Source organism: Sinocyclocheilus grahami, unplaced genomic scaffold (genome assembly GCF_001515645.1).
Source record: "Sinocyclocheilus grahami isolate Dianchi unplaced genomic scaffold, SAMN03320097.WGS_v1.1 scaffold160.1, whole genome shotgun sequence".
NCBI classification, from domain to species: Eukaryota; Metazoa; Chordata; class Actinopteri; order Cypriniformes; family Cyprinidae; genus Sinocyclocheilus; species Sinocyclocheilus grahami.
Window position 1 is genome coordinate 2013578 of NW_015505339.1, and position 24602 is coordinate 2038179.

At 38.2% G+C, this 24602-nt stretch overlaps 2 protein-coding genes across 2 annotated transcripts; both read left to right on the forward strand.

Annotated features, from left to right (window-relative positions):
* Positions 1 to 7870: 7870 nt before the first annotated feature.
* Positions 7871 to 11886, forward strand: LOC107592887 (taste receptor type 1 member 3-like). The gene is made up of 4 exons (XM_016282464.1): positions 7871 to 8070; positions 8150 to 8450; positions 9252 to 9615; positions 11813 to 11886. The coding sequence occupies exons 1-4, from the start codon at positions 7871 to 7873 to the stop codon at positions 11884 to 11886; spliced, it is 939 nt and encodes a 312-aa protein (XP_016137950.1).
* A 1119-nt stretch (positions 11887 to 13005) lies between these two features.
* Positions 13006 to 22029, forward strand: LOC107592907 (taste receptor type 1 member 3-like). Its single transcript, XM_016282481.1, has 8 exons — positions 13006 to 13205; positions 13285 to 13585; positions 14387 to 14743; positions 18472 to 18888; positions 18985 to 19188; positions 19714 to 19834; positions 20015 to 20385; positions 21366 to 22029. The coding sequence occupies exons 1-8, from the start codon at positions 13006 to 13008 to the stop codon at positions 21930 to 21932; spliced, it is 2538 nt and encodes an 845-aa protein (XP_016137967.1). The 3' UTR covers positions 21933 to 22029.
* The last annotated feature ends 2573 nt before the right edge of the window (positions 22030 to 24602 follow it).

Genomic DNA, 24602 nt, shown 5'->3' on the forward strand with positions numbered 1-24602 from the left:
AGAGATTAAAGATGGAGGCATTCTGTTTGGTCTGATGTAAAAAGGGTCAGCCAATTATTTTGGAACATCTTATACTTGTTAACCCTGCACTTGGGTTCCCTTTCAGTCGGTCACTCTCGACGTCACGTCGGATGACCAACGAAATTGGGATCTCGCTTAGAGGGACCAATCTACTTCGAGTGTAAACTAAACGAGCCAATGCACATTGGCATCCGATTATTGCATCCAGCTGCTGCTGATCACAGCGTGAGTATAAGTAGGCAGCAGATGCAGCGCATATTCAGCTTTTCGCTTCGGAGCCGAGCGATCACATAGTTCTGCTCCTGACTACTCTACTGAGAGAAGAAGACTGAACGAGTTCAGCACGCTCTTGGAGAGCTCTTCGTGTTGGCGGACGGCGCTTCAGCGGTGGTGGTTTCCTGTGTCGAGTGGGTTGCACACATTAGGTTGCACTACCCCCTGTTTGTGTTGCAGATGATCATCTCCCCTGCATGCCTCAGCACGCTAAAAGAGCTTTTTCCCCTAAAAGAGCAAATTCGGGTGCGTCTTTCTAAAGACGACGTTGCTTAGCAAACTTGACGTTACGTCTTTATAAAGACGATGTGGGTCTTGCTATAGACAACGTATCACCCGGGCATTCTGGATGCGGTCGTTACCTGGCGCTGGGTGATGGTCACGATCGCTGCCTCTCGTGCCTGGGCATGAAGCACGCTGAGGTGGCTTTCGTGGATGGTTCATGCTCCCATTGCGGGGGTATGACCATCTCGGAGTTGCGGACCAGACTCCGTTACCTGCAAAGGGGCGGAGTGCCCGTGCCACTGCCTAGAACTGGGGTTACCTCTGGTGGCAGCTGGGTAAGGGGCTACGTTGACCAGACGCAAAGCTTCAGGACCTCAGACCAGCTCTTTGTCTGTCACGGAGGCTGGCAGAAGGGGAATGCCGTCTCAAAACAGAGGATGGCCCACTGGATAGTGAATGTCATCAGCCTGGCTTATCAGGCACAAGGTGTGCCCTGCCCATTCAAGTTGCGAGCTCACTCAACTAGAGGTGTTGCATCCTCCTGGGCGCTGGCTCATGGCGCCTCGCTGACAGATATCTGTAGGGCTGCGGGCTGGGCGACCCCTAACACATTCTCTAGATTCTATAGCCTTCGTGTGGAGCCGGTATCCTCCTGTGTTCTCACCTCAAATGGGTAGAAGCACTGAGAGGCCCCCATGTGTGCGTGTGTCACACACATACACAGACACACATTCACAAAGTGCATACAGTTACACACAGCCCATGGGAACCAGAAGAACAGGTCGGACAAGTGTAGATAAAGGGGGACAACAGGAAACGAGGATGAGTCGTATGTGTTTAACTGCGGGTGGCAGGCTTAAAACCATCATTAACACACTCATAACACAAAACACACACTATTTATTTCATTACAGGTTAGGATACCACCAGATACCCAAATGCATACGGCCAAAATGATTGACTTCAGATAAAATCACTGACTTGCATAAAGCAAGTAACATAGGTAAAACAAAACCTTGAAAAACACTCGACCAGTATTCCCAAACACAAGACACTCATTCTTCTAAAAAAAAACATCTGCCAAAGCATTTATGTACATGCAAACATACTGCAGAGCATAATTTTTTGTCTTATTATTAGGCGTATATTAAGAAGACAAAGGAGCATGTTGAGGGAGCAGGATTTTCAGAGAAAGTGGGGAAAAGTGCAAAGCAAGGATCAAGCAAGGCAGAGAATGAGAGTCTAGTTAATAATTTGTCAGCGACTGTGGTGGATCTAGCCAGCGTGTTGACAACGGGCCCAGTGTTCTCTGGGTCTGCTGATGGAGATTAGAGCTGGACTCATCCAACCATTCATGGCGTGGGGAGAGAGAGGAACATGAGGGGTCTGGTGGGAGCGGGGAGCGGGGGGGGGGGGGGGGGGGGGGGGTCGAAATACTATTGGGTAAACTGGCAGTGGGCGAATCAGGCTAGAACAGCATTCTGGGAGATCACAGCACTAGCTTTCAACACTCCCTGAAACATTCACGGACCCTATACTGCGACCGTGCACTTTTTCTGACATTTGCAAACTGATGCTTTTTGGATAAAGTTACATCACGCTTCCGTTCTTCACTGAAAATACAATCCTGCGCAAAACAACAAGCTGCAGACCTGAGCAATAGTGGCAGCGGAACATTCTTATGCAAGCTGTAAAATCTCAGGCGTAAACTAGACACCGAACAAGCCAAACACACATGATGTTGACAGAGTAATTATCTGCTGATAGGACAAGCAGACTAATAACCGGTCACATCTCTGTTCCCTGAAAGCAGGTACATTCAACGCATGATATCAGCTGTCCAAACATGCTCTGGCTACTCTGTGTACCCTTGTACGGCCCCGAGGCCATCGGCTTCCACCCACGCATGTTTCTTTTGCCCTCTCTGTGCATATTACTAGATCCGTGTGCTCTATCGCTGTTTTGTTTTTCTAATTAGATTAGGTTCATATAGCCTATTTAGCTGATAAAAATAACTTGCAATAACCTTTATTTGTGCATTTTGGTTTGTTTATCGGAACAAACAGAAACAGCGTGCTGTTGCAGTCATTAACCACTTCGTTAATGATACTCTGGAATATTGTGCAAGCAGGGCACATCAGGACGCATGCTAAAATGCATTCTCAACTCATGCTGTTTGGCACTTAGCAGACACGGACCTGCCACCCAGTGGTTTCCTGTGGAGAAACAAGTGTGCAGTACAGGATGGTACGTGAAAGGTCAGTGCTCATGAGTCAGCTAAATGATTTGTGCACAAAATATACATAATCCTTCAAAGTACATACAAGAGTAAATGCATGATTTTGCAATGTTGGAAACTTTTTTAAAAGTCAATGATGAAGTCCAGAAAAGATCTAGTGTTAGGAAACATGGTGCTTGTGTAGCTTTGTTATTAAAGACTTTGGCTGAAAACTTGAATTTGGCTGAAAAAAGGGTTACTATCTACCAACATTGCATTGTTGAGAAAAGCACTTAAAAGCATGACAAGCATGAAAATGGTTTGACAAACTAAATTTACTTTCCTGTGTTGACGTATTTCCTATTGGAAAGAAGTCTGAGGCCAGATAATGCTTTAACTACCCTTACATTTTGCAAATAAGTAGTATTTGTTTAAAATAGTACTAATATGCACCTTTTAGTGGTATTTAAGGTACAAATAGCTTTCAGATTATTGCCACAATAACAAGTCTACCACTATTGGAATAATTTTTTGTGACAACATTTTGACAAGCTAAAATTGATCTGGTAGCACTTTACAATAAGGTTCCATTAGTTAATGTTAGTTAATGTATTAACTAACATGAACAAACAATGAACAATACATTTATTACAGTATTTATTAATCTTTGTTAAGGTAAGTTAATGAAAATACAGTTGTTCATAATTAGTTCATGTTAATTCACAGCACATTAACTAATGTTAACAAGCACAACTTTTGATTTTAATAATGCAGTAGTAAATGTTGAAATTAACATTAACTAAGATTAATAAATGCTGTAGAAGTATTGTTCATGCTTAGTTCATGTTAACTAAAGTAGTTAACTCATGTTAACTAATGAAGCTTATTGTAAAGTGTTACCATTTATCTTCCTATGTTGCTGTTTTTCCCATTACAAAGAAGTTTGAAACCAGACACATGCTTTGTCTACCCATAAATTATGCAGATTAGTACTAATATGCACCTTTAGTGCTATATAAAGGTGCAAAAGTATGAATTCCAGATTATTGCCACTGTAACAAGCTGTTGTATCACTGAAAGTATTACATTTTGCAAAAACATTTTGACGAGCTATAAAATGTACTTTCCTATGTTTACATATTTCCAATTGAAAAGAAGTTTGAGGCTAGATACATGCTTTTGCATGCTGTCTGCCCTCTCATCACTGGGCATCACAGGGATTCCTCTTTGCTGGTTTGAATCCTATTTCACTGGTAGAGTCTGAGATCCGCTAGTGAGCGATGTCTTGTTGTACCGTCACAGAGAGGTTAAAAATCACTTTCCAGAACATTCTCGTTCACCATTCCTGGCTGGTGGAACGATCTTCCCACCCCTATCCGGAATTCTGAATCTCTGACAATTTTCAAGCGACAGCTGAAAACTCATCTCTTTCGAAGATACTTGACTTCATCATAAAAACAATTTACTTATTCCTTCTCTTTCTATCTTGTACTTATTTGAACAATGTCTAGAAACTTGGTATTACAAGCACTTCCTGTATCTGTTTGCCTCTTTAAGAAGAATCGCTTTATGTATCCCCCAATTGTAAGTCGCTTTGGATAAAAGCGTCTGCAAAATGACTAAATGTAAATGTTATGTAAAATGGTACTAATAAGCACATTTTAGTAGTCTATGTACAAAAGCATACCTTTCAGATTATTGCCACAATAACAAGCTGTTGTACCACTAAAGGTGCTTTTTTTTGCAAACTAAACCAAAGTGTTTTGGCAAACTAAATTTACTTTCCTATGTTTACATATAAGTGTGATACATGCTTCATCTACCCATAAATTATGAATTAGTACTAATAAGCATAATAAAAGTGTACAATTCAGGTTATTGCCACAATAAGAAACTGATTTACATGCTTTATCTACCCCTAAATTATGCAAATTAGTACTATGCACCTTTTAGAGGTATATAAAGTGTACCTTTCAGATTTTTACTGCAATAGCAAGCTGTTATGTCACTAAAGTTACCCTTTTTTGCTATCAGTATAACAGATATTTTAAGTGTAAATTTTAAGTATGCTGTAAGTCACTCAACAATTTCCACAGTCCAAGAGGGTGTAGCTACTGTAGATGCCAAGATATTATCCTGCTTTCAATGAGTATATAGCTTGTCAAATCAACTCTAAACCTGCATATTTAATGCAGCCTCAGAGCATAAAACAAAGTCCAAATGTGCAGCTTCGTCATAACTCACTCAAACCCACACTTACGCACACACCTGCTCATCCACACCTACACATACAGGAAGAGTGAAGGTGGAAGATCCACCTACGCACACACAAAAACACACCCGGTGCACTTGAGGAAAGCTGTCCGAACATGTAGCTTATGTCAGCCCCTATGCTGACATGTGACATCCACATCTGAACATCAAAGGCAAAATCTGCAGAGGAAACTTGTTTTATATCATGTGCTCCAGTCAAAGACCTTCTCCTCTTTTCTAAAAAAAAAAAAAAAATTAAGAAAGCAATACGTGCAAACTAAAAGAAGAGAGAGAAAGCAAAAGTAAAAGATCAAAGGTTGCAATAAGATTTGAGGTAGATTAAAAGTGGCATAGATAATTGTGTGTCTTTACCGGTTGACGTCAAGATCGCCAGGAAGATACAGGTGCATCTCAATAAATCAGAATGTCGTGGAAAATTTCATTTATTTCAGTAATTCAACTCAAATTGTGAAACTCGTGTATTAAATAAATTCAATTCACACAGACTGAAGAAGTTTAAGTCTTTGGTTCTTTTAATTGTGATGATTTTGGCTCACATTTAACAAAAACCCACCAATTCATCTCAATAAATTAGAATACTTCATAAGACCAATAAAAAAAACATGTTTAGTGAATTGTTGGCCTCCTGGAAAGTATGTTCATTTACTGTACATGTACTCAATACTTGGTTGGGCCTCCTTTTGCATGAATGACTGCATCAGTGCGGCGTGGCATGGAGACAATCAGCCTGTGGCACTTCTCAGGTGTAATGGAAGCCCAGGTTGCTTTGATAGCGGCCTTCAGGTCATCTGCATTGTTGGGTCTGGTGTCTCTCATCTTCCTCTTGACAATACCCCATAGATTCTCTATGTGTTTCAGGTCTGGTGAGTTTGCTGGCCAGTCAAGCACACCAACACCATGGTCACTGAACCAGCTTTTGGTGCTTTTGGCAGTGTGGGCAGGTGCCAAGTCCTGCTGGAAAATGAAATCAGCATCTCCATAAAGCTTGTCAGCAGAAGGAAGCATGAAGTGCTCTAAAAGACACCTGAGCAGTGCCACAGACTGATTGTCTCCATGCCACGCTGCACTGATGCAGTAATTCATGCAAAAGGAGCCCCTACCAAGTATTGAGTACATGTACAGTAAATGAACATACTTTTCAGAAGGCCAACAATTCACTAAAAATGTTTTTTTTATTGGTCTTATGAAGTATTCTAATTTGTTGAGATAGTGAATTGGTGGGTTTTTGTGAAATGTGAGGCAAAATCATCACAATTAAAAGAACCAAAGACTTAAACTTCAGTCTGTGTGCATTGAATTTATTTAATACACGAGTTTCACAATTTGAGTTGAATTACTGAAATAAATGAACTTTTCCACGACATTCTAATTTATTGAGATGCACCTGTACTATGAAGAATTGTTTTCTCTTTTACTACGGAAGACCTTGGTTACTAATTAAAACATAATTTTGCCCTCTGCTGGTTAGTGACATAAGAGATATGATTAAGGTTGTCAGAATAAATCAGCTGTAATAAAGCATCCAAAAGGTTTTAAAACATCATATCAAGCTGCAATTAAAACCTATTAAGGTTTTTTTTTCATTCATAATGCACTTGACAGCTGAAGTCAGCCCTGTTCATGTATTTACACTGTGCTAATAATGTTTAATCTGTTTATTGTCTAGATTTTTATCCATTCAACCACAATAATCTGAGTGAGATTAACAAAAAGGATATAGACAAAAACTATGACCAATGAAAATGTAAGAGGGAAATGCTACGTCTCGCTCCACATGTATGCAAAACTCTTGTAAACATGTGGCTGTGGCTGCAATTCATTTTAACAACAGTCAAAATTTCATGCAAATATCTGACCGACAATTTTGACATTATACATCTGATGCAAATCCATTAGGCATCCACAGTATTAAGCAGAGTATGTATGTAACTTGACGTAACTTGCAAATGGATATTGGAATATTCAATAACATCCTAATAAGTCTTAGGTCACAAAATCAATTCTACATCTCTGAAGAGTGTTTAGAAATAAATCTTAAAAACATTCATTTTTAAAAAATGGGTTATATAATAATAAATATATAAATCATAATAAATAATAATAATAACTTACATAAATACTCTTGCTGTAAATATTAGTGCCATGACACCGTCTCAATGTTTAATTCGCTATCATTCATGCATGGGCCAGCATCCATCATGAAGCACTTTGAATCAAAGCCACAAAGAAAAACTATGGAAATTCCCACAATTTCTGTACAAATGCATTGTGCATGTGTTTGTTCAACACTCATGTTTTTCCAGACAAATTTTTCTGTGCTTGTGTTCTGCGATACACAAAGTGTTTCTGAACAAGCACTGTGACTGAAAAATCACATCAGTTTAAGAACAATACACATTTTCTTTGAAAATAATAACTTTATACCTAGTGCATAAAAACTCCTCTGACCTTTGCTGGAAAACAGCTTTGCACTAATAGTGGAAAAGACCAACAACTTACAAAATAGCAAGGACAGACTGAACTCGTTTTTACCCAGTGTGCTTGAACGTTGAGGAGAGACCAGAACATTTCCATGTGAAGCCGGAATGAAACTTGATGTAGACCCTTAATTTACATGCAAAGGTACACGAAAGCTGATCACAAAAGCATGGGGTGGGGCGTTTCTCTCATTTACGTGTTGTCAGTTGACTGTCAAACCATCATAATCACTCGCCACTAAGGCAATCACAACACATCAAAACAAGAAGAGCCTAAGCAATACTTCCACTGAGGTCAGTCCAGCTATTTCACTTTCATTTATTCATTTCCATGATATAGTGATGTGCTTCTTCACGCTTCCTGGATTATTCGCCCTCCAGGATGGCTAAGGAGTGGACACTTCTGGTGCTCTGTGGCATTCTAGGGTCGGGATTGAGCGCGAAGCCATCGTGGTTCAAGAACATCTCAGCCGATCTTTTTAAATCGCCTGGAGATATTCTGGTAGGAGGACTTTTCCCCATTAATGAACTGACCAGTGATCTGGGCAAACGGGTGAAGCCAGACGATCTTGAGTGCAACAGGTAAAATCTTAAAGGAAGTCTACAAAATCTGAAAATGCTTTGCTCCTAAAATCATCCTTTTATCTTTCTGTTTTGGCAGAATTAGCACATATGGTTTGTCCCTCGCATTGGCGATGAAGTTCTCTATGGACGAGATCAACTCGAAAGAGAATCTCCTCCCTGGAATCACGCTGGGATTTGAGAGTTACGACACCTGCATGCAACCAGCCGTTGTAATGAGGCCCGTCCTCCAGCTTCTCACAAAGGAATCGACAGAAGAACTGGATGTCACCTGTAACTACACCGACTACAAGCCTCGTGTTATAGCTATCATAGGACCAAGCAACTCTGAGTTGGTCCCAGTTATTGGCAAGCTGATTGGGTTTTTCTTGATGCCACTGGTGAGTTGACATTGAAAGTGTTAGATTTAAAGGATGCAACACTTTTCCCTAATATAGTGTTGAAATTTTAAGCAAAATACTTAAAAAATGAATGTTTGTTTTAATATTTTACTTAAATTATTTTAGCAAATATATGTAATAATATGACTGATTGGTCTCTTAACTAGTAATATCACACTTAAGGTTTTTGCACACATTAAAACATTTTCACACATTAAAAAATAAATACGACCTCACATTGTGTCAATTACGTTTACACACTGCCTCCGAAACTTTCGTCCGTCATAAAAAAAAAAAAATCAGATCAAGTTCGATTTTCTGCATTTTCGCATCCGTAGCAAGCATTTTGATAGGAAAGGATGACGAATACGAAAAAATGCATTCGAAAATTTCGGACTCAGTGTGCAAGGACTATTAAGGCTGGAATACACTACATGACTTTTAAAAACTGAACAGATCTTAAAATACTGTGCAAGACGCAGAAACTTGCACCTTGTTTCACGTGACAAATGAAAACAATGTGTTCTAAAATCGGCACAAAATATCAAACATGTTTGTTCTCCTCCGACTGGATGGAATTAAAGTCTTGAGGCAAAAGAAATCAGAATCTGTGACCATCATACACTACGCAATTTTCTATGAAATCTGTCAACTCAAATCTGCAGACTGGCTCTGACTTTCGGCAACTAGCTTCAACTTCTCTAGACAGAAAATCAGGGCAAAAATCATGTAGTGTATTCCAGCCTTTAATCTGCGATGTTCCTCCTGTTTTTGAATTTATGTCTAATTGTGCATTTTTAGGTTAGCTATGGTGCCACCAGCGACATGTTCAGTGACAAAGAGACCTTCCCGTCCTTCATGCGCACAGTCCCTAGTGATCGCTGGCAGGTAGTGGCCATAGTGCAGCTTCTGAAACAGTTTGGCTGGAACTGGGTGTCAGTAGTAGGTAGTGAAGATGAATACGGACAGAAGGGTCAGCAGCAGTTCTCCAGTATGGCCAATGAGGAGTCCATCTGTGTGGCATATCAGGGTTTGATTCCTGTATACAGTGATCCTGTGCAAGCGGTGAACGAGATTCTCAATCGCATTGTGGACGCCAAAGTGGGAGTGGTGGTGGTCTTCTCTCTCTCCAAGCCGGCCAGAAACTTCTTCATAGAGGTGAAAAGTTTGAATGCAACTTTATGGGTCATACTATGATCAAATTATTTGATATTTTGAGTAATAGTCTGCAATACTATGAAATTATGCTGTAGACTCAAAACTGTAAACTTTTGACCAAATGAATGAGATCATTCATTTGGACGCTGCAAAAGTGCCTTGTTCCCAAATTGATGGATTCCCAAATACATTAACATGACACCCAATAACAACTACTGGTCACAATTTAATGAAGGCTTTGTTATTTCAATCCCTTCACAAAGTTTATCTTCCTCTTTGGTGGAATGAGCTGCCAACCTCTAGCCAATCTGAGACCATTACAACTTTCAAGAAAAACTAAAGACACATTGCTTGCCTAATCTACAACCATAAACAAAGGCACTTACATTAAAATTGACATTTTGCACAACGAATTTTGTTTGCACTTATGCCAAATGATTTGTCCTGTTGGACTTTACATATACATTTAGTGGTTGCCCTGTTGAAAAAAACAGCATATGCTGGTTAGGTATGTTCTGAAGCATGGCAGCTGGTTTGAGCTGGTTTAAGCTGGTCTATTAGTCATGAGCTGCTTATAAGCTGGTCATGAGCTGGTTTAAGCTGGTCATGTGCTGGTCCTAAGATGATCCAAAGCAACTAGCTCCTGCTCAGGACCAGCTTAAACCAGCTCATGATCAATTCATTTCAATAGGGTATTCAATCAGAAAAAAAATGCAAGGTTTTGAAACATGATTTTAAGAACAGCTATTTTTCGTTCAAAGACGTCTAGTTAGTGCATGCTTACATAGAAAAACAATTGACCTATAGGTAAGCCCCTCCCCCCTTAGTTACTGTCGCTCACTCAGACAAACAAACAAAGTTGCTGTCTTGTCCCAAGATGTTTTTAATAAATTTTAGACACAGAAGGACCATAATTCAAGTATGACTTAAAGGGATAGTTCACCCAAAAATTAAAATTCTGCCATTAATTACTATTAATTAATTATTTTTTATATAAACCAAGAGATTTCTGCCCCTCCCATAGACAGCAAGGATCCTAACACGATCAAGGCTCAGAAACGTAACAAGGACTTTATTAAAATAATCCATGTGACATCAGTGGTTCAACCGTAATTTTACGAAGCTACGAGAATAATTTTTGTGTGCAAAGAAAACAAAAATAACGACTTTATTCAACAATTCGTCTCCTCCGCGTCACCCTATAGCGCCATTTTGGAGAGTATCACATACGTAAACAATGTATGTACGCAGATACGTTGTTTACGTTCAAATCAAAGCATAAACAACGTAAACAGCATATCCGCGTACATGCATTGCATACCTTGTGTGACACGGAGGAGACTAATTGTTGAATAAAGTGTTTATTTTTGTTCGAGTAGTAGTATTCTAGTAATAGTAAAATTACAGTTGAACCACTGATGTCAAATTTATTATTTTAATGACCCCCTTGTTTCGTTTCTGTGTATTGATCGTGGTAATATCCTTGCTGTCTATGCAGGTCAGAAAGCTCTCAGATTTCATAAAAAATATCTTAATTTGTTTTCCAAAGATGAACGAAAATCTTGTGGGTTTGGAACGACATGAGGGTGAGTAATTAATGACAGAATTTTAATTTTTGGATGCAAAAGGAGCCCCTACCAAGTATTGAGTACATGTACAGTAAATGAACATACTTTTCAGAAGGCCAACAATTCACTAAAAATGTTTTTTTTATTGGTCTTATGAAGTATTCTAATTTGTTGAGATAGTGAATTGGTGGGTTTTTGTGAAATGTGAGGCAAAATCATCACAATTAAAAGAACCAAAGACTTAAACTTCAGTCTGTGTGCATTGAATTTATTTAATACACGAGTTTCACAATTTGAGTTGAATTACTGAAATAAATGAACTTTTCCACGACATTCTAATTTATTGAGATGCACCTGTACTATGAAGAATTGTTTTCTCTTTTACTACGGAAGACCTTGGTTACTAATTAAAACATAATTTTGCCCTCTGCTGGTTAGTGACATAAGAGATATGATTAAGGTTGTCAGAATAAATCAGCTGTAATAAAGCATCCAAAAGGTTTTAAAACATCATATCAAGCTGCAATTAAAACCTATTAAGGTTTTTTTTTCATTCATAATGCACTTGACAGCTGAAGTCAGCCCTGTTCATGTATTTACACTGTGCTAATAATGTTTAATCTGTTTATTGTCTAGATTTTTATCCATTCAACCACAATAATCTGAGTGAGATTAACAAAAAGGATATAGACAAAAACTATGACCAATGAAAATGTAAGAGGGAAATGCTACGTCTCGCTCCACATGTATGCAAAACTCTTGTAAACATGTGGCTGTGGCTGCAATTCATTTTAACAACAGTCAAAATTTCATGCAAATATCTGACCGACAATTTTGACATTATACATCTGATGCAAATCCATTAGGCATCCACAGTATTAAGCAGAGTATGTATGTAACTTGACGTAACTTGCAAATGGATATTGGAATATTCAATAACATCCTAATAAGTCTTAGGTCACAAAATCAATTCTACATCTCTGAAGAGTGTTTAGAAATAAATCTTAAAAACATTCATTTTTAAAAAATGGGTTATATAATAATAAATATATAAATCATAATAAATAATAATAATAACTTACATAAATACTCTTGCTGTAAATATTAGTGCCATGACACCGTCTCAATGTTTAATTCGCTATCATTCATGCATGGGCCAGCATCCATCATGAAGCACTTTGAATCAAAGCCACAAAGAAAAACTATGGAAATTCCCACAATTTCTGTACAAATGCATTGTGCATGTGTTTGTTCAACACTCATGTTTTTCCAGACAAATTTTTCTGTGCTTGTGTTCTGCGATACACAAAGTGTTTCTGAACAAGCACTGTGACTGAAAAATCACATCAGTTTAAGAACAATACACATTTTCTTTGAAAATAATAACTTTATACCTAGTGCATAAAAACTCCTCTGACCTTTGCTGGAAAACAGCTTTGCACTAATAGTGGAAAAGACCAACAACTTACAAAATAGCAAGGACAGACTGAACTCGTTTTTACCCAGTGTGCTTGAACGTTGAGGAGAGACCAGAACATTTCCATGTGAAGCCGGAATGAAACTTGATGTAGACCCTTAATTTACATGCAAAGGTACACGAAAGCTGATCACAAAAGCATGGGGTGGGGCGTTTCTCTCATTTACGTGTTGTCAGTTGACTGTCAAACCATCATAATCACTCGCCACTAAGGCAATCACAACACATCAAAACAAGAAGAGCCTAAGCAATACTTCCACTGAGGTCAGTCCAGCTATTTCACTTTCATTTATTCATTTCCATGATATAGTGATGTGCTTCTTCACGCTTCCTGGATTATTCGCCCTCCAGGATGGCTAAGGAGTGGACACTTCTGGTGCTCTGTGGCATTCTAGGGTCGGGATTGAGCGCGAAGCCATCGTGGTTCAAGAACATCTCAGCCGATCTTTTTAAATCGCCTGGAGATATTCTGGTAGGAGGACTTTTCCCCATTAATGAACTGACCAGTGATCTGGGCAAACGGGTGAAGCCAGACGATCTTGAGTGCAACAGGTAAAATCTTAAAGGAAGTCTACAAAATCTGAAAATGCTTTGCTCCTAAAATCATCCTTTTATCTTTCTGTTTTGGCAGAATTAGCACATATGGTTTGTCCCTCGCATTGGCGATGAAGTTCTCTATGGACGAGATCAACTCGAAAGAGAATCTCCTCCCTGGAATCACGCTGGGATTTGAGAGTTACGACACCTGCATGCAACCAGCCGTTGTAATGAGGCCCGTCCTCCAGCTTCTCACAAAGGAATCGACAGAAGAACTGGATGTCACCTGTAACTACACCGACTACAAGCCTCGTGTTATAGCTATCATAGGACCAAGCAACTCTGAGTTGGTCCCAGTTATTGGCAAGCTGATTGGGTTTTTCTTGATGCCACTGGTGAGTTGACATTGAAAGTGTTAGATTTAAAGGATGCAACACTTTTCCCTAATATAGTGTTGAAATTTTAAGCAAAATACTTAAAAAATTAATGTTTGTTTTAATATTTTACTTAAATTATTTTAGCAAATATATGTAATAATATGACTGATTGGTCTCTTAACTAGTAATATCACACTTAAGGTTTTTGCACACATTAAAACATTTTCACACATTAAAAAATAAATACGACCTCACATTGTGTCAATTACGTTTACACACTGCCTCCGAAACTTTCGTCCGTCATAAAAAAAAAAAAATCAGATCAAGTTCGATTTTCTGCATTTTCGCATCCGTAGCAAGCATTTTGATAGGAAAGGATGACGAATACGAAAAAATGCATTCGAAAATTTCGGACTCAGTGTGCAAGGACTATTAAGGCTGGAATACACTACATGACTTTTAAAAACTGAACAGATCTTAAAATACTGTGCAAGACGCAGAAACTTGCACCTTGTTTCACGTGACAAATGAAAACAATGTGTTCTAAAATCGGCACAAAATATCAAACATGTTTGTTCTCCTCCGACTGGATGGAATTAAAGTCTTGAGGCAAAAGAAATCAGAATCTGTGACCATCATACACTACGCAATTTTCTATGAAATCTGTCAACTCAAATCTGCAGACTGGCTCTGACTTTCGGCAACTAGCTTCAACTTCTCTAGACAGAAAATCAGGGCAAAAATCATGTAGTGTATTCCAGCCTTTAATCTGCGATGTTCCTCCTGTTTTTGAATTTATGTCTAATTGTGCATTTTTAGGTTAGCTATGGTGCCACCAGCGACATGTTCAGTGACAAAGAGACCTTCCCGTCCTTCATGCGCACAGTCCCTAGTGATCGCTGGCAGGTAGTGGCCATAGTGCAGCTTCTGAAACAGTTTGGCTGGAACTGGGTGTCAGTAGTAGGTAGTGAAGATGAATACGGACAGAAGGGTCAGCAGCAGTTCTCCAGTATGGCCAATGAGGAGTCCATCTGTGTGGCATATCAGGGTTTGATTCCTGTATACAGTGATCCTGTGCAAGCGGTGAACGAGATTCTCAATCGCATTGTGGACGCCAAAGTGGGAGTGGTGGTGGTCTTCTCTCTCTCCAAGCCGGCCAGAAACTTCTTCATAGAGGTGAAAAGTTTGAATGCAACTTTATGGGTCATACTATGATCAAATTATTTGATATTTTGAGTAATAGTCTGCAATACTATGAAATTATGCTGTAGACTCAAAACTGTAAACTTTTGACCAAATGAATGAGATCATTCATTTGGACGCTGCAAAAGTGCCTTGTTCCCAAATTGATGGATTCCCAAATACATTAACATGACACCCAATAACAACTACTGGTCACAATTTAATGAAGGCTTTGTTATTTCAATCCCTTCACAAAGTTTATCTTCCTCTTTGGTGGAATGAGCTGCCAACCTCTAGCCAATCTGAGACCATTACAACTTTCAAGAAAAACTAAAGACACATTGCTTGCCTAATCTACAACCATAAACAAAGGCACTTACATTAAAATTGACATTTTGCACAACGAATTTTGTTTGCACTTATGCCAAATGATTTGTCCTGTTGGACTTTACATATACATTTAGTGGTTGCCCTGTTGAAAAAAACAGCATATGCTGGTTAGGTATGTTCTGAAGCATGGCAGCTGGTTTGAGCTGGTTTAAGCTGGTCTATTAGTCATGAGCTGCTTATAAGCTGGTCATGAGCTGGTTTAAGCTGGTCATGTGCTGGTCCTAAGATGATCCAAAGCAACTAGCTCCTGCTCAGGACCAGCTTAAACCAGCTCATGATCAATTCATTTCAATAGGGTATTCAATCAGAAAAAAAATGCAAGGTTTTGAAACATGATTTTAAGAACAGCTATTTTTCGTTCAAAGACGTCTAGTTAGTGCATGCTTACATAGAAAAACAATTGACCTATAGGTAAGCCCCTCCCCCCTTAGTTACTGTCGCTCACTCAGACAAACAAACAAAGTTGCTGTCTTGTCCCAAGATGTTTTTAATAAATTTTAGACACAGAAGGACCATAATTCAAGTATGACTTAAAGGGATAGTTCACCCAAAAATTAAAATTCTGCCATTAATTACTATTAATTAATTATTTTTTATATAAACCAAGAGATTTCTGCCCCTCCCATAGACAGCAAGGATCCTAACACGATCAAGGCTCAGAAACGTAACAAGGACTTTATTAAAATAATCCATGTGACATCAGTGGTTCAACCGTAATTTTACGAAGCTACGAGAATAATTTTTGTGTGCAAAGAAAACTAAAATAACGACTTTATTCAACAATTCGTCTCCTCCGCGTCACCCTATAGCGCCATTTTGGAGAGTATCACATACGTAAACAATGTATGTATGCAGATACGTTGTTTACGTTCAAATCAAAGCATAAACAACGTAAACAGCATATCCGCGTACATGCATTGCATACCTTGTGTGACACGGAGGAGACTAATTGTTGAATAAAGTGTTTATTTTTGTTCGAGTAGTAGTATTCTAGTAATAGTAAAATTACAGTTGAACCACTGATGTCAAATTTATTATTTTAATGACCCCCTTGTTTCGTTTCTGTGTATTGATCGTGGTAATATCCTTGCTGTCTATGCAGGTCAGAAAGCTCTCAGATTTCATAAAAAATATCTTAATTTGTTTTCCAAAGATGAACGAAAATCTTGTGGGTTTGGAACGACATGAGGGTGAGTAATTAATGACAGAATTTTAATTTTTGGAGCTGGTCTATTAGTCATGAGCTGCTTATAAGCTGGTCATGAGCTGGTTTAAGCTGGTCATGTGCTGGTCCTAAGATGATCCAAAGCAACTAGCTCCTGCTCAGGACCAGCTTAAACCAGCTCATGATCAATTCATTTCAATAGGGTATTCAATCAGAAAAAAAATGCAAGGTTTTGAAACATGATTTTAAGAACAGCTATTTTTCGTTCAAAGACGTCTAGTTAGTGCATGCTTACATAGAAAAACAATTGACCTATAGGTAAGCCCCTCCCCCCTTAGTTACTGTCGCTCACTCAGACAAACAAACAAAGTTGCTGTCTTGTCCCAAGATGTTTTTAATAAATTTTAGACACAGAAGGACCATAATTCAAGTATGACTTAAAGGGATAGTTCACCCAAAAATTAAAATTCTGCCATTAATTACTATTAATTAATTATTTTTTATATAAACCAAGAGATTTCTGCCCCTCCCATAGACAGCAAGGATCCTAACACGATCAAGGCTCAGAAACGTAACAAGGACTTTATTAAAATAATCCATGTGACATCAGTGGTTCAACCGTAATTTTACGAAGCTACGAGAATAATTTTTGTGTGCAAAGAAAACTAAAATAACGACTTTATTCAACAATTCGTCTCCTCCGCGTCACCCTATAGCGCCATTTTGGAGAGTATCACATACGTAAACAATGTATGTATGCAGATACGTTGTTTACGTTCAAATCAAAGCATAAACAACGTAAACAGCATATCCGCGTACATGCATTGCATACCTTGTGTGACACGGAGGAGACTAATTGTTGAATAAAGTGTTTATTTTTGTTCGAGTAGTAGTATTCTAGTAATAGTAAAATTACAGTTGAACCACTGATGTCAAATTTATTATTTTAATGACCCCCTTGTTTCGTTTCTGTGTATTGATCGTGGTAATATCCTTGCTGTCTATGCAGGTCAGAAAGCTCTCAGATTTCATAAAAAATATCTTAATTTGTTTTCCAAAGATGAACGAAAATCTTGTGGGTTTGGAACGACATGAGGGTGAGTAATTAATGACAGAATTTAAATTTTTGGGTGAACTATCCCTTTAAATATGCCATAGAGGGATATATAAAAGATTTGAAAATAAATATGCAAAAATACAGATCACAATGCAGACGAGAGAAGCCTCATGTTACGATCATCACGATCGCAATGACAACATCCAGGATCAACACTGTTCATGTACCGCAGTGTAAGATTAAATTAATTTACATTTAGCCAGTTTAATATGGAGAGGTACTGAAATGTAGACCTTCGTATAAAAGATTTGAAAATAAATATGCAAAAATACAGATCACAATGCAGACGAGTACCGCAGTGTAAGATTAAATTAATTTACATTTAGCCAGTTTAATATGGAGAGGTACTGAAATGTAGACCTTCGTTTATGTGTTTTTGACCTACACTGTACCTGACATGAGACCAGTTCACTATTTAGGTTTGGACGTTAGCATGGACTCACTAACTGTAATGTTAGCTAGTTTTAGCCAGAGATACCTTGCTGACGCACATGACATTAACGTTCTGGTTGAGATGAAAATTGTAACTTAATGAGAGTATGACAACCAGAAAATGAACGTTTTCATCTTCAGTGGGATTGGGGTTGAATGCATAGACATTTTGGTCTGTTTTGGTTGGGTTTAGGAAATGGAATAAAATTAATTCCATTGCCCATCCTCTCCGGATACCTGGAATCACAAGTGTCACAAGTACCCCAGGCACATCGTTTTACCATTTTTGTAGCAGAAACACCATCAAACCGATGAAAGCTTTGAATCTTCCAATGTTTCTCTATGGTGCTGAAACCTAAAGATGTCCGAGTTCTGGTCCCTGTGCAACTGATACTCAACTGCCATTGGCTCATCAGCATTCGAGGGGAGGGGCTTACCAATAGGTCAATTGAAAAGCAGCACAGTGGAATGCAAAATTTAAGGATCATAGCTGACATCATAAGGGGAAAATATTAATATATAATTAATGTTCCTCTGTTTTTCGTTCACTGCCTTATATTCATGATAAGTCTACAGGTTTTGCTGATTCTAAATGCTTTATGATCACTACCTGATCAGGTAATCAAACGAAACATGACAGGCGTTTGGGTGGCAAGCACAGCATGGGCTCTGAACGATGCTGTAGCCACCCTGCCTGGGATCAATTCAATAGGAACAGTGCTGGCGTTTTCAGACATCACCAGACCTCTTGACCTCTTCACTCTTTATGTCCGTGAGCTCTTCACCAAAATGGAAGGGATGCAAATCCCCCAGCAGCCAGATACTGAAATCTCTCCTCTGGACAACCCTTGCACAAGATGCAACTACCTAAGCCAAGCCAACGTGAGCATGGTAGAGACAAAATTCGTGCAGCGGTCAGCTTTCAGCGTGTATACTGCCGTCTACTGTGTGGCACATGCGCTGCATGACTTGCTTGGATGCAATGCCACCCACTGCGCTCTGAATCCCAAGACTGACAATGTTTATCCATGGCAGGTAACCACACGCAAGCTATTATTTCTGTAAATCTGCTTGTTTTATCCTAGAAGGTTAAGAGTGTACTAATAGAACAATATATGATCCTTTCTACAGCTGTTACGGAGTCTCCAAAACGTTTCTGTAGATCTTGAGGGGATCAATTTTAGGTTTGATAAAGAGGGTAATCCAAGCTTTGGCTATGATGTTATGCAATGGAACTTTAGTGACACCACTGTGGTCTACGACATAATTGGATACTTTTATCAGAACCTCACGATTAATAAAAACAACATAACATGGCACACAAAAAACGGCAAGGTATGAATGGAATATTAACACTATTTGCACTTGAAATGCTTGTATTTTAATTTGAATACCTTGTTTTACTACCAGCCATTAGTTTTGACACAGTTTATTATGATCTTAATAAGCCTTTAGAGGGATAGTTCACCCAAAAATGTTCATTCTGACATCATTTACTCACCCTCATGCTATTTTAAACCTGTATGAAAAATCCTCCTGCTGAACACAAAATAAGATTTTAACAAACTAGTTGATGGTAGCCATAGTATTTTTTTATACTATGGAAGCCAAGGACTACCACCAACTGTTTACCATCAATATGTTCTTTTGTACTCAACAAAAGATAGAAACTCATACAGGTTTGGAACAATGTGAAGGTGAGTAAACAATGACAGAATTTTCATTTTTTCATGAACTAAAATGGCTTAAAATTAGTTAAAATATGTAAAATACTAATAATAGAGAATAAATAGATGTGTCCAAACTTGTGTCTGGTGCATCCAAGAGCAAGCACATCTTGACAAATGGTCTTTGTAACAGGTCCCAATGTCCACTTGCTCCTCAGACTGTGGGATAGGACAGGTGCGCAGAGTTAAAGGTTTCCACTCTTGCTGTTTCGACTGCATTGACTGCAAAGAGGGAACGTTTCTGAACAGCTCAGGTCTGCGACTATACCAACCTAGGTTTTGAAGTCATTCTAAACAATCCTAAATATTGGCTCTGATAATAATTGCTTAATTCAACATGCCCGTGGCACTGTAGAGAATAGAAATGTATGCATTTAAGAGCTTTTTGGTTTGATGTTGACTAACCTTTTTCTGCCTCCTCTTTTAATTGAAAGATGACATCCAGTGTAAATCATGTCCTGCTGGCCAGTGGTCCACCCTACGAAGCACAAGCTGTGTCTATCCCATCTATACTTACGTGGAGTGGAGCAACTATGAGTCAATCGGACTCATTCTGGGAGGAATTTTGGTGCTAGTGTCACTTGTATGGGTAGGAGCTCTATTCTTCATGCACAGAGGAACTCCACTGGTGAAAACTGCAGGTGGACCCCTGACTGGCCTTATGCTACTGAGCCTAGCAGGAGAATGTATAAGCCTGGTGCTGTTCCTGGGTCAGCCAGGAGACGTTGTGTGCCGTCTGCAGGAGCCACTGAATGCCTTTTTTCCCACAGTGGCCCTTTCAGTCATTCTTACCATTTCCCTTCAGGTGATCCTAAAAAAAAGCATCAATGCATGTTAAATGCAAATTTAAATTTTTTTACAATCAAACATTATGAAGACAAAGTGTAATTTGTTTGTCGGGCAAGATGGTGGGTTCGGCATTATGATTGGTCAGATCGCCTGTCAATCAAGCTCTTTGCGAATGGTCAATTGGGGTTATTCCATTACAACAAAAACAACAGCCAATAATAATAATAATTATTATATATATATAGTTTTCCTACACTAATTCCTACACTATTAAAAATAAAGGTTCCAAAAGGGGGTTTTCACAGCAATGCCATAGAAGAACCAGTAAGCAGTTCTTAAATTAACCATTTTTTCTTAGTGTGAAGAACAGTTTAATAATCTAAAGAACCTTTTTCCACTGTAAAGAAGCTTTTGTGGAATGAAAAGGTTTCATGGTAAAGGTTCTTTGTGGAACCATTGATGCAATAAAGAACCTTTATTTTTAAGAGTGCAGATTTCCTTATTTGCTCCCTTATTGATAAATCTGGGCCACGATTTACTAATGTGTTCCCTCATTTTGATTTCACTAAAACCAGGGAACGAATTGATAAGTCGTGGCCACGTATAGACATACCGTGGGAACAAACTCTTCATTCGTGGCCATGATATATGCATATTTTTTCTGCATGTCATGCGCAGAGCACAGTACAGTAAGTAGGCTATATGTTGTTAATTAATATTACTCAGGACTTATATAATTAGGCTGCACTAGAGACCTTAAAATAAAGTGTAACCAAATCATTTAAGAAGTTACTTTTGAAATATGAATACAGTTTCACTGTGCTTCAGTTTTACTTGTTTATGATAAATAGCTGTGGTACTGTCACCACTGAGTCCTGAAATAAAACCAAGCTTAACCACTGCATTTAAACAAGAAAGCGTGAGGTTTTTAATAAAAACGAAACGTTCGCATTTTTAATTCAATTATTATATACACTGTTGTCTTTTATTTACCAGATTGTGTGCATCACAGAATTCCCTGAAAAGTCTTCTGATCAGCTGGAGAATATACGAGGACGGGGAAGCTTGTTTGTGATTCTGGGATGTTGCGGGGTCCAAGCAGGACTGTGCGGTTGGTACGCCCAAGAGGCTCCCTCTCTGACCCAATACGTCGCCAGTTTGGAGGTGATCTACGTGAAAACCTTTTTGCGTTGTCCAGTGGAGCCCATGTTAAACTTCGGCTTGATGCTTGGTTTCAATGTTATGCTGGCACTGGTGTCATTCATGGCCACCTTCATGGCTCTCAAGCCGCCTGGACAATACAACCTGGCCAGAGACATCACCATCTCCACCTTGAGTTACTGTGTAATGTGGGTGATGTTCATCCCCATCTACACAAGCCTAAATGATAAAGATAAGTCTATTGCTCAAGTAGGAATCAGCTTACTTAGTAATATGGGGTTGGTAGCGGCCTATTTTTTCCCTAAATGCCAACTGTTAGTCAAACACCCAGAACTTAACACAGATGATCACTTCCGTACATTTTTAGAAGGGGTCCCACCAACACCACCTGAAGAAAGCTAGAAACAACTGCTAAATTACCATTTAATAATAATTATTATTTTTAAAAAATGAAGTTATTCAAAAAAAATCTCTAATTGCATATATATATATATATATATATATATAACATTTCATTTAATAATACAAAAATGTTGCATGTTAATAAAGGAATAGCTAAATATTCAAATTAGAAACTCACAGAAATTCAAATGGTTTCCACTACAAATACCATTATGAACATTACAAACCATCAACTATTAACCATTAAAACTATTAAAAAATGATATGTTTTTGGGACATTTTTCATTAGGATTTAAATGGTTTTAACAGGTTACCAACAGAGGGCCAGTAGAGACCCAGAGGGACCACTAGACTTTCCATTAAAACCATTACAATTCTCATTATAACCAGTAAAACCATTACAGATTCTCGTTCTTCTTCTTCTTGTTATTATTATTATTTCAGCAGGGATATTATTTCATATTAGTTGCATAATGATTATTTTCTATCCACCTTATTTTTAACGTAAGACTATTTGTAACTTGAACAAAAACGGTCCATTATCCTGGAGTTTTGCCAGGTTTACTAGATAAGTTACTGTAAAGTTTTTTTTATACAAATTATAAGACTTGGTGACTGTGTAGTTTGTTGTTTGTTCATTGTGTTTAGTATATTATTCATTCATCATTCAAAGGGATAGCCTGTTCAGCCAAAAATTACAATTTGCTGTCAATTTACTCAACCTCAGGCCATCAAAGTTGTAGGTGGAAAAGAATCGGATTTCCCCATTTGCCAGAGGTTATGGATTTCAGGTAATACTGTAAATATGTGAATTATTATCAGATGAGACCGATTTATAAAAAGTGCGCCGACTGTCATCTTTCTCATCGAAAATGTAATCTTTCTGCTTTTATGATTCATTGAGCAAGATTAATCCATGTGCTAGAAGTATGACAACTCAAAGAACATCAGTTTAAACTCAGTGAAGATGAGATACGTTGCCTTGGCAGGATGAGAAAATGACAGGATTTGATTTTGTAAATATTTCCTAACAACAAACAGAAGAGGGCAGCATTTAGCCATGTTAGCGACCATGATGCCTTCTCATATAGGGCTAATATCAAATATATGTCTATTAAGGACAGTTCTGATTCAGAGTCACAGCAATAATAGTTTGGCAAAACAGCAATTTGGACATATTGTGTTTTGTAACTTTTTTTTATCAGACGTCAGATCACTTTAGCAAAACTGTTTTGGAGACTATGCATCTCAGTTACTATATTTATACCACTTCTGCATGATTTCAGCAATAAGGCACTTGAGGTCATGCTATATTGTGGATAAAATCAAAGGGTGCTGTTTGAGACACACAGTCTTAGTAAAGTTTCTAATCCTGAAAATAACCACAATGCAGCATGGCCACAAATGATTTATTGCATTTATACAACCATTTCTACATGAGATGGTAAAGACACAAATATAAGTACCATTTTGAGTAGGCTACTTAATTTAAACAGAATGCCATTGACCAATAGGTATTTAAAAAATAGCCTGTCTGATACATAATTTAAATTTTTTTTTAATAATGCAGCATTTTACTTACATATTTGTAATAATTATTAGCTTATTTTAATTGCTTATATTTAATTATTAACATTTTAATTACTAGAAAAATGTTATCTTTAATTTTAGAAGCGCAGTATGCTGGCGGGTATGAAGATGCATTGGCCATCATCACACAGAGGCCTAACATAGATTCCTGCTTATTACTTTATTATGCACAGGGGCGCCCCTGGACCATTCTAAGAGCCCACGCACTTTTAGGGCCCCCGGAGATCTGTTTTATTAGTAATAACAGTAGTAGTAGTAATGTAATAGAAATTATAAATGTATCTACCAAAGAGTTACAAATAAAACGAAATTACGGCTTATTTCTGCATTTCCAGCAAAATGCTGTCCCCCTCTCACCTGCATGGTTTCGCCCCGTCCTGCGTAGCCTGGAGTCACTGAGTGAGATCAGATGGTAAACTGTCAAATTAGAGATGTCTTCGAGTTCGAGGAGGGGGGCAAGCCGAGCCGGACGATTTGGTCAGTCGCACTTGAAAATACATACAAATATACAATTCATACTCTGATTATAGAGCAGCGGCAGGAAGCGCGTGAGGTTGTCATGGCAACCAGATGCACTGCACGCGAGTTATTATTTCATTATTTGTGCCACACTAAACTTAGCAATAAACACGTTGAAAGTAACACTCAATAAACATGTCTGTCAAAACGATCTCAAAGGAGGCTTTTATTTAGAAAATCAAGGTGTGAATTACTCACCCACTGTTTAAAAAAAAAAACAATACTTTAGCTGGGTTTCCGCAGGCAGGGTCACAGTTATCTGCAGTGTGTGAAGCTAAAGGTTTTTGGGTTAAGGTTCATAATGTAGAACATTTTGAACATTGTATGCTGTGTGTGCATAGCTAGCTAGCAAACCAGGAATACAGCTGTTAAGCTAATAGTCTCATTTAGCTGAGTAAGATCATGATTGACTTTACTTGACCCTCTAACTCTAGCACTTTCTATTCTATTTTAATTCTACTTTATCTATATTTATCTTCTTTGTGTGTGTGTGTGTGTGTGAGTGTGTGTGTGTATAATATATGTATGTATGTATGTGTGTATATATATATATATATATAT

Bases quoted from the DNA above. Each gene is read 5' to 3' on its own strand.
- LOC107592887 (XM_016282464.1), top strand. From the start codon at position 7,871: ATGGCTAAGGAGTGGACACTTCTGGTGCTCTGTGGCATTCTAGGGTCG. The intron at 8,071-8,149 runs GTAAAATCTTAA...CTGTTTTGGCAG, and splicing joins GACGATCTTGAGTGCAACAG to AATTAGCACATATGGTTTGT. The intron at 9,616-11,812 runs GTTTGAATGCAA...TTTATTGTCTAG, and splicing joins CTTCTTCATAGAGGTGAAAA to ATTTTTATCCATTCAACCAC.
- LOC107592907 (XM_016282481.1), top strand. From the start codon at position 13,006: ATGGCTAAGGAGTGGACACTTCTGGTGCTCTGTGGCATTCTAGGGTCG. The intron at 13,586-14,386 runs GTGAGTTGACAT...GTGCATTTTTAG, and splicing joins GGTTTTTCTTGATGCCACTG to GTTAGCTATGGTGCCACCAG. The intron at 20,386-21,365 runs GTGATCCTAAAA...TTTATTTACCAG, and splicing joins TTCTTACCATTTCCCTTCAG to ATTGTGTGCATCACAGAATT.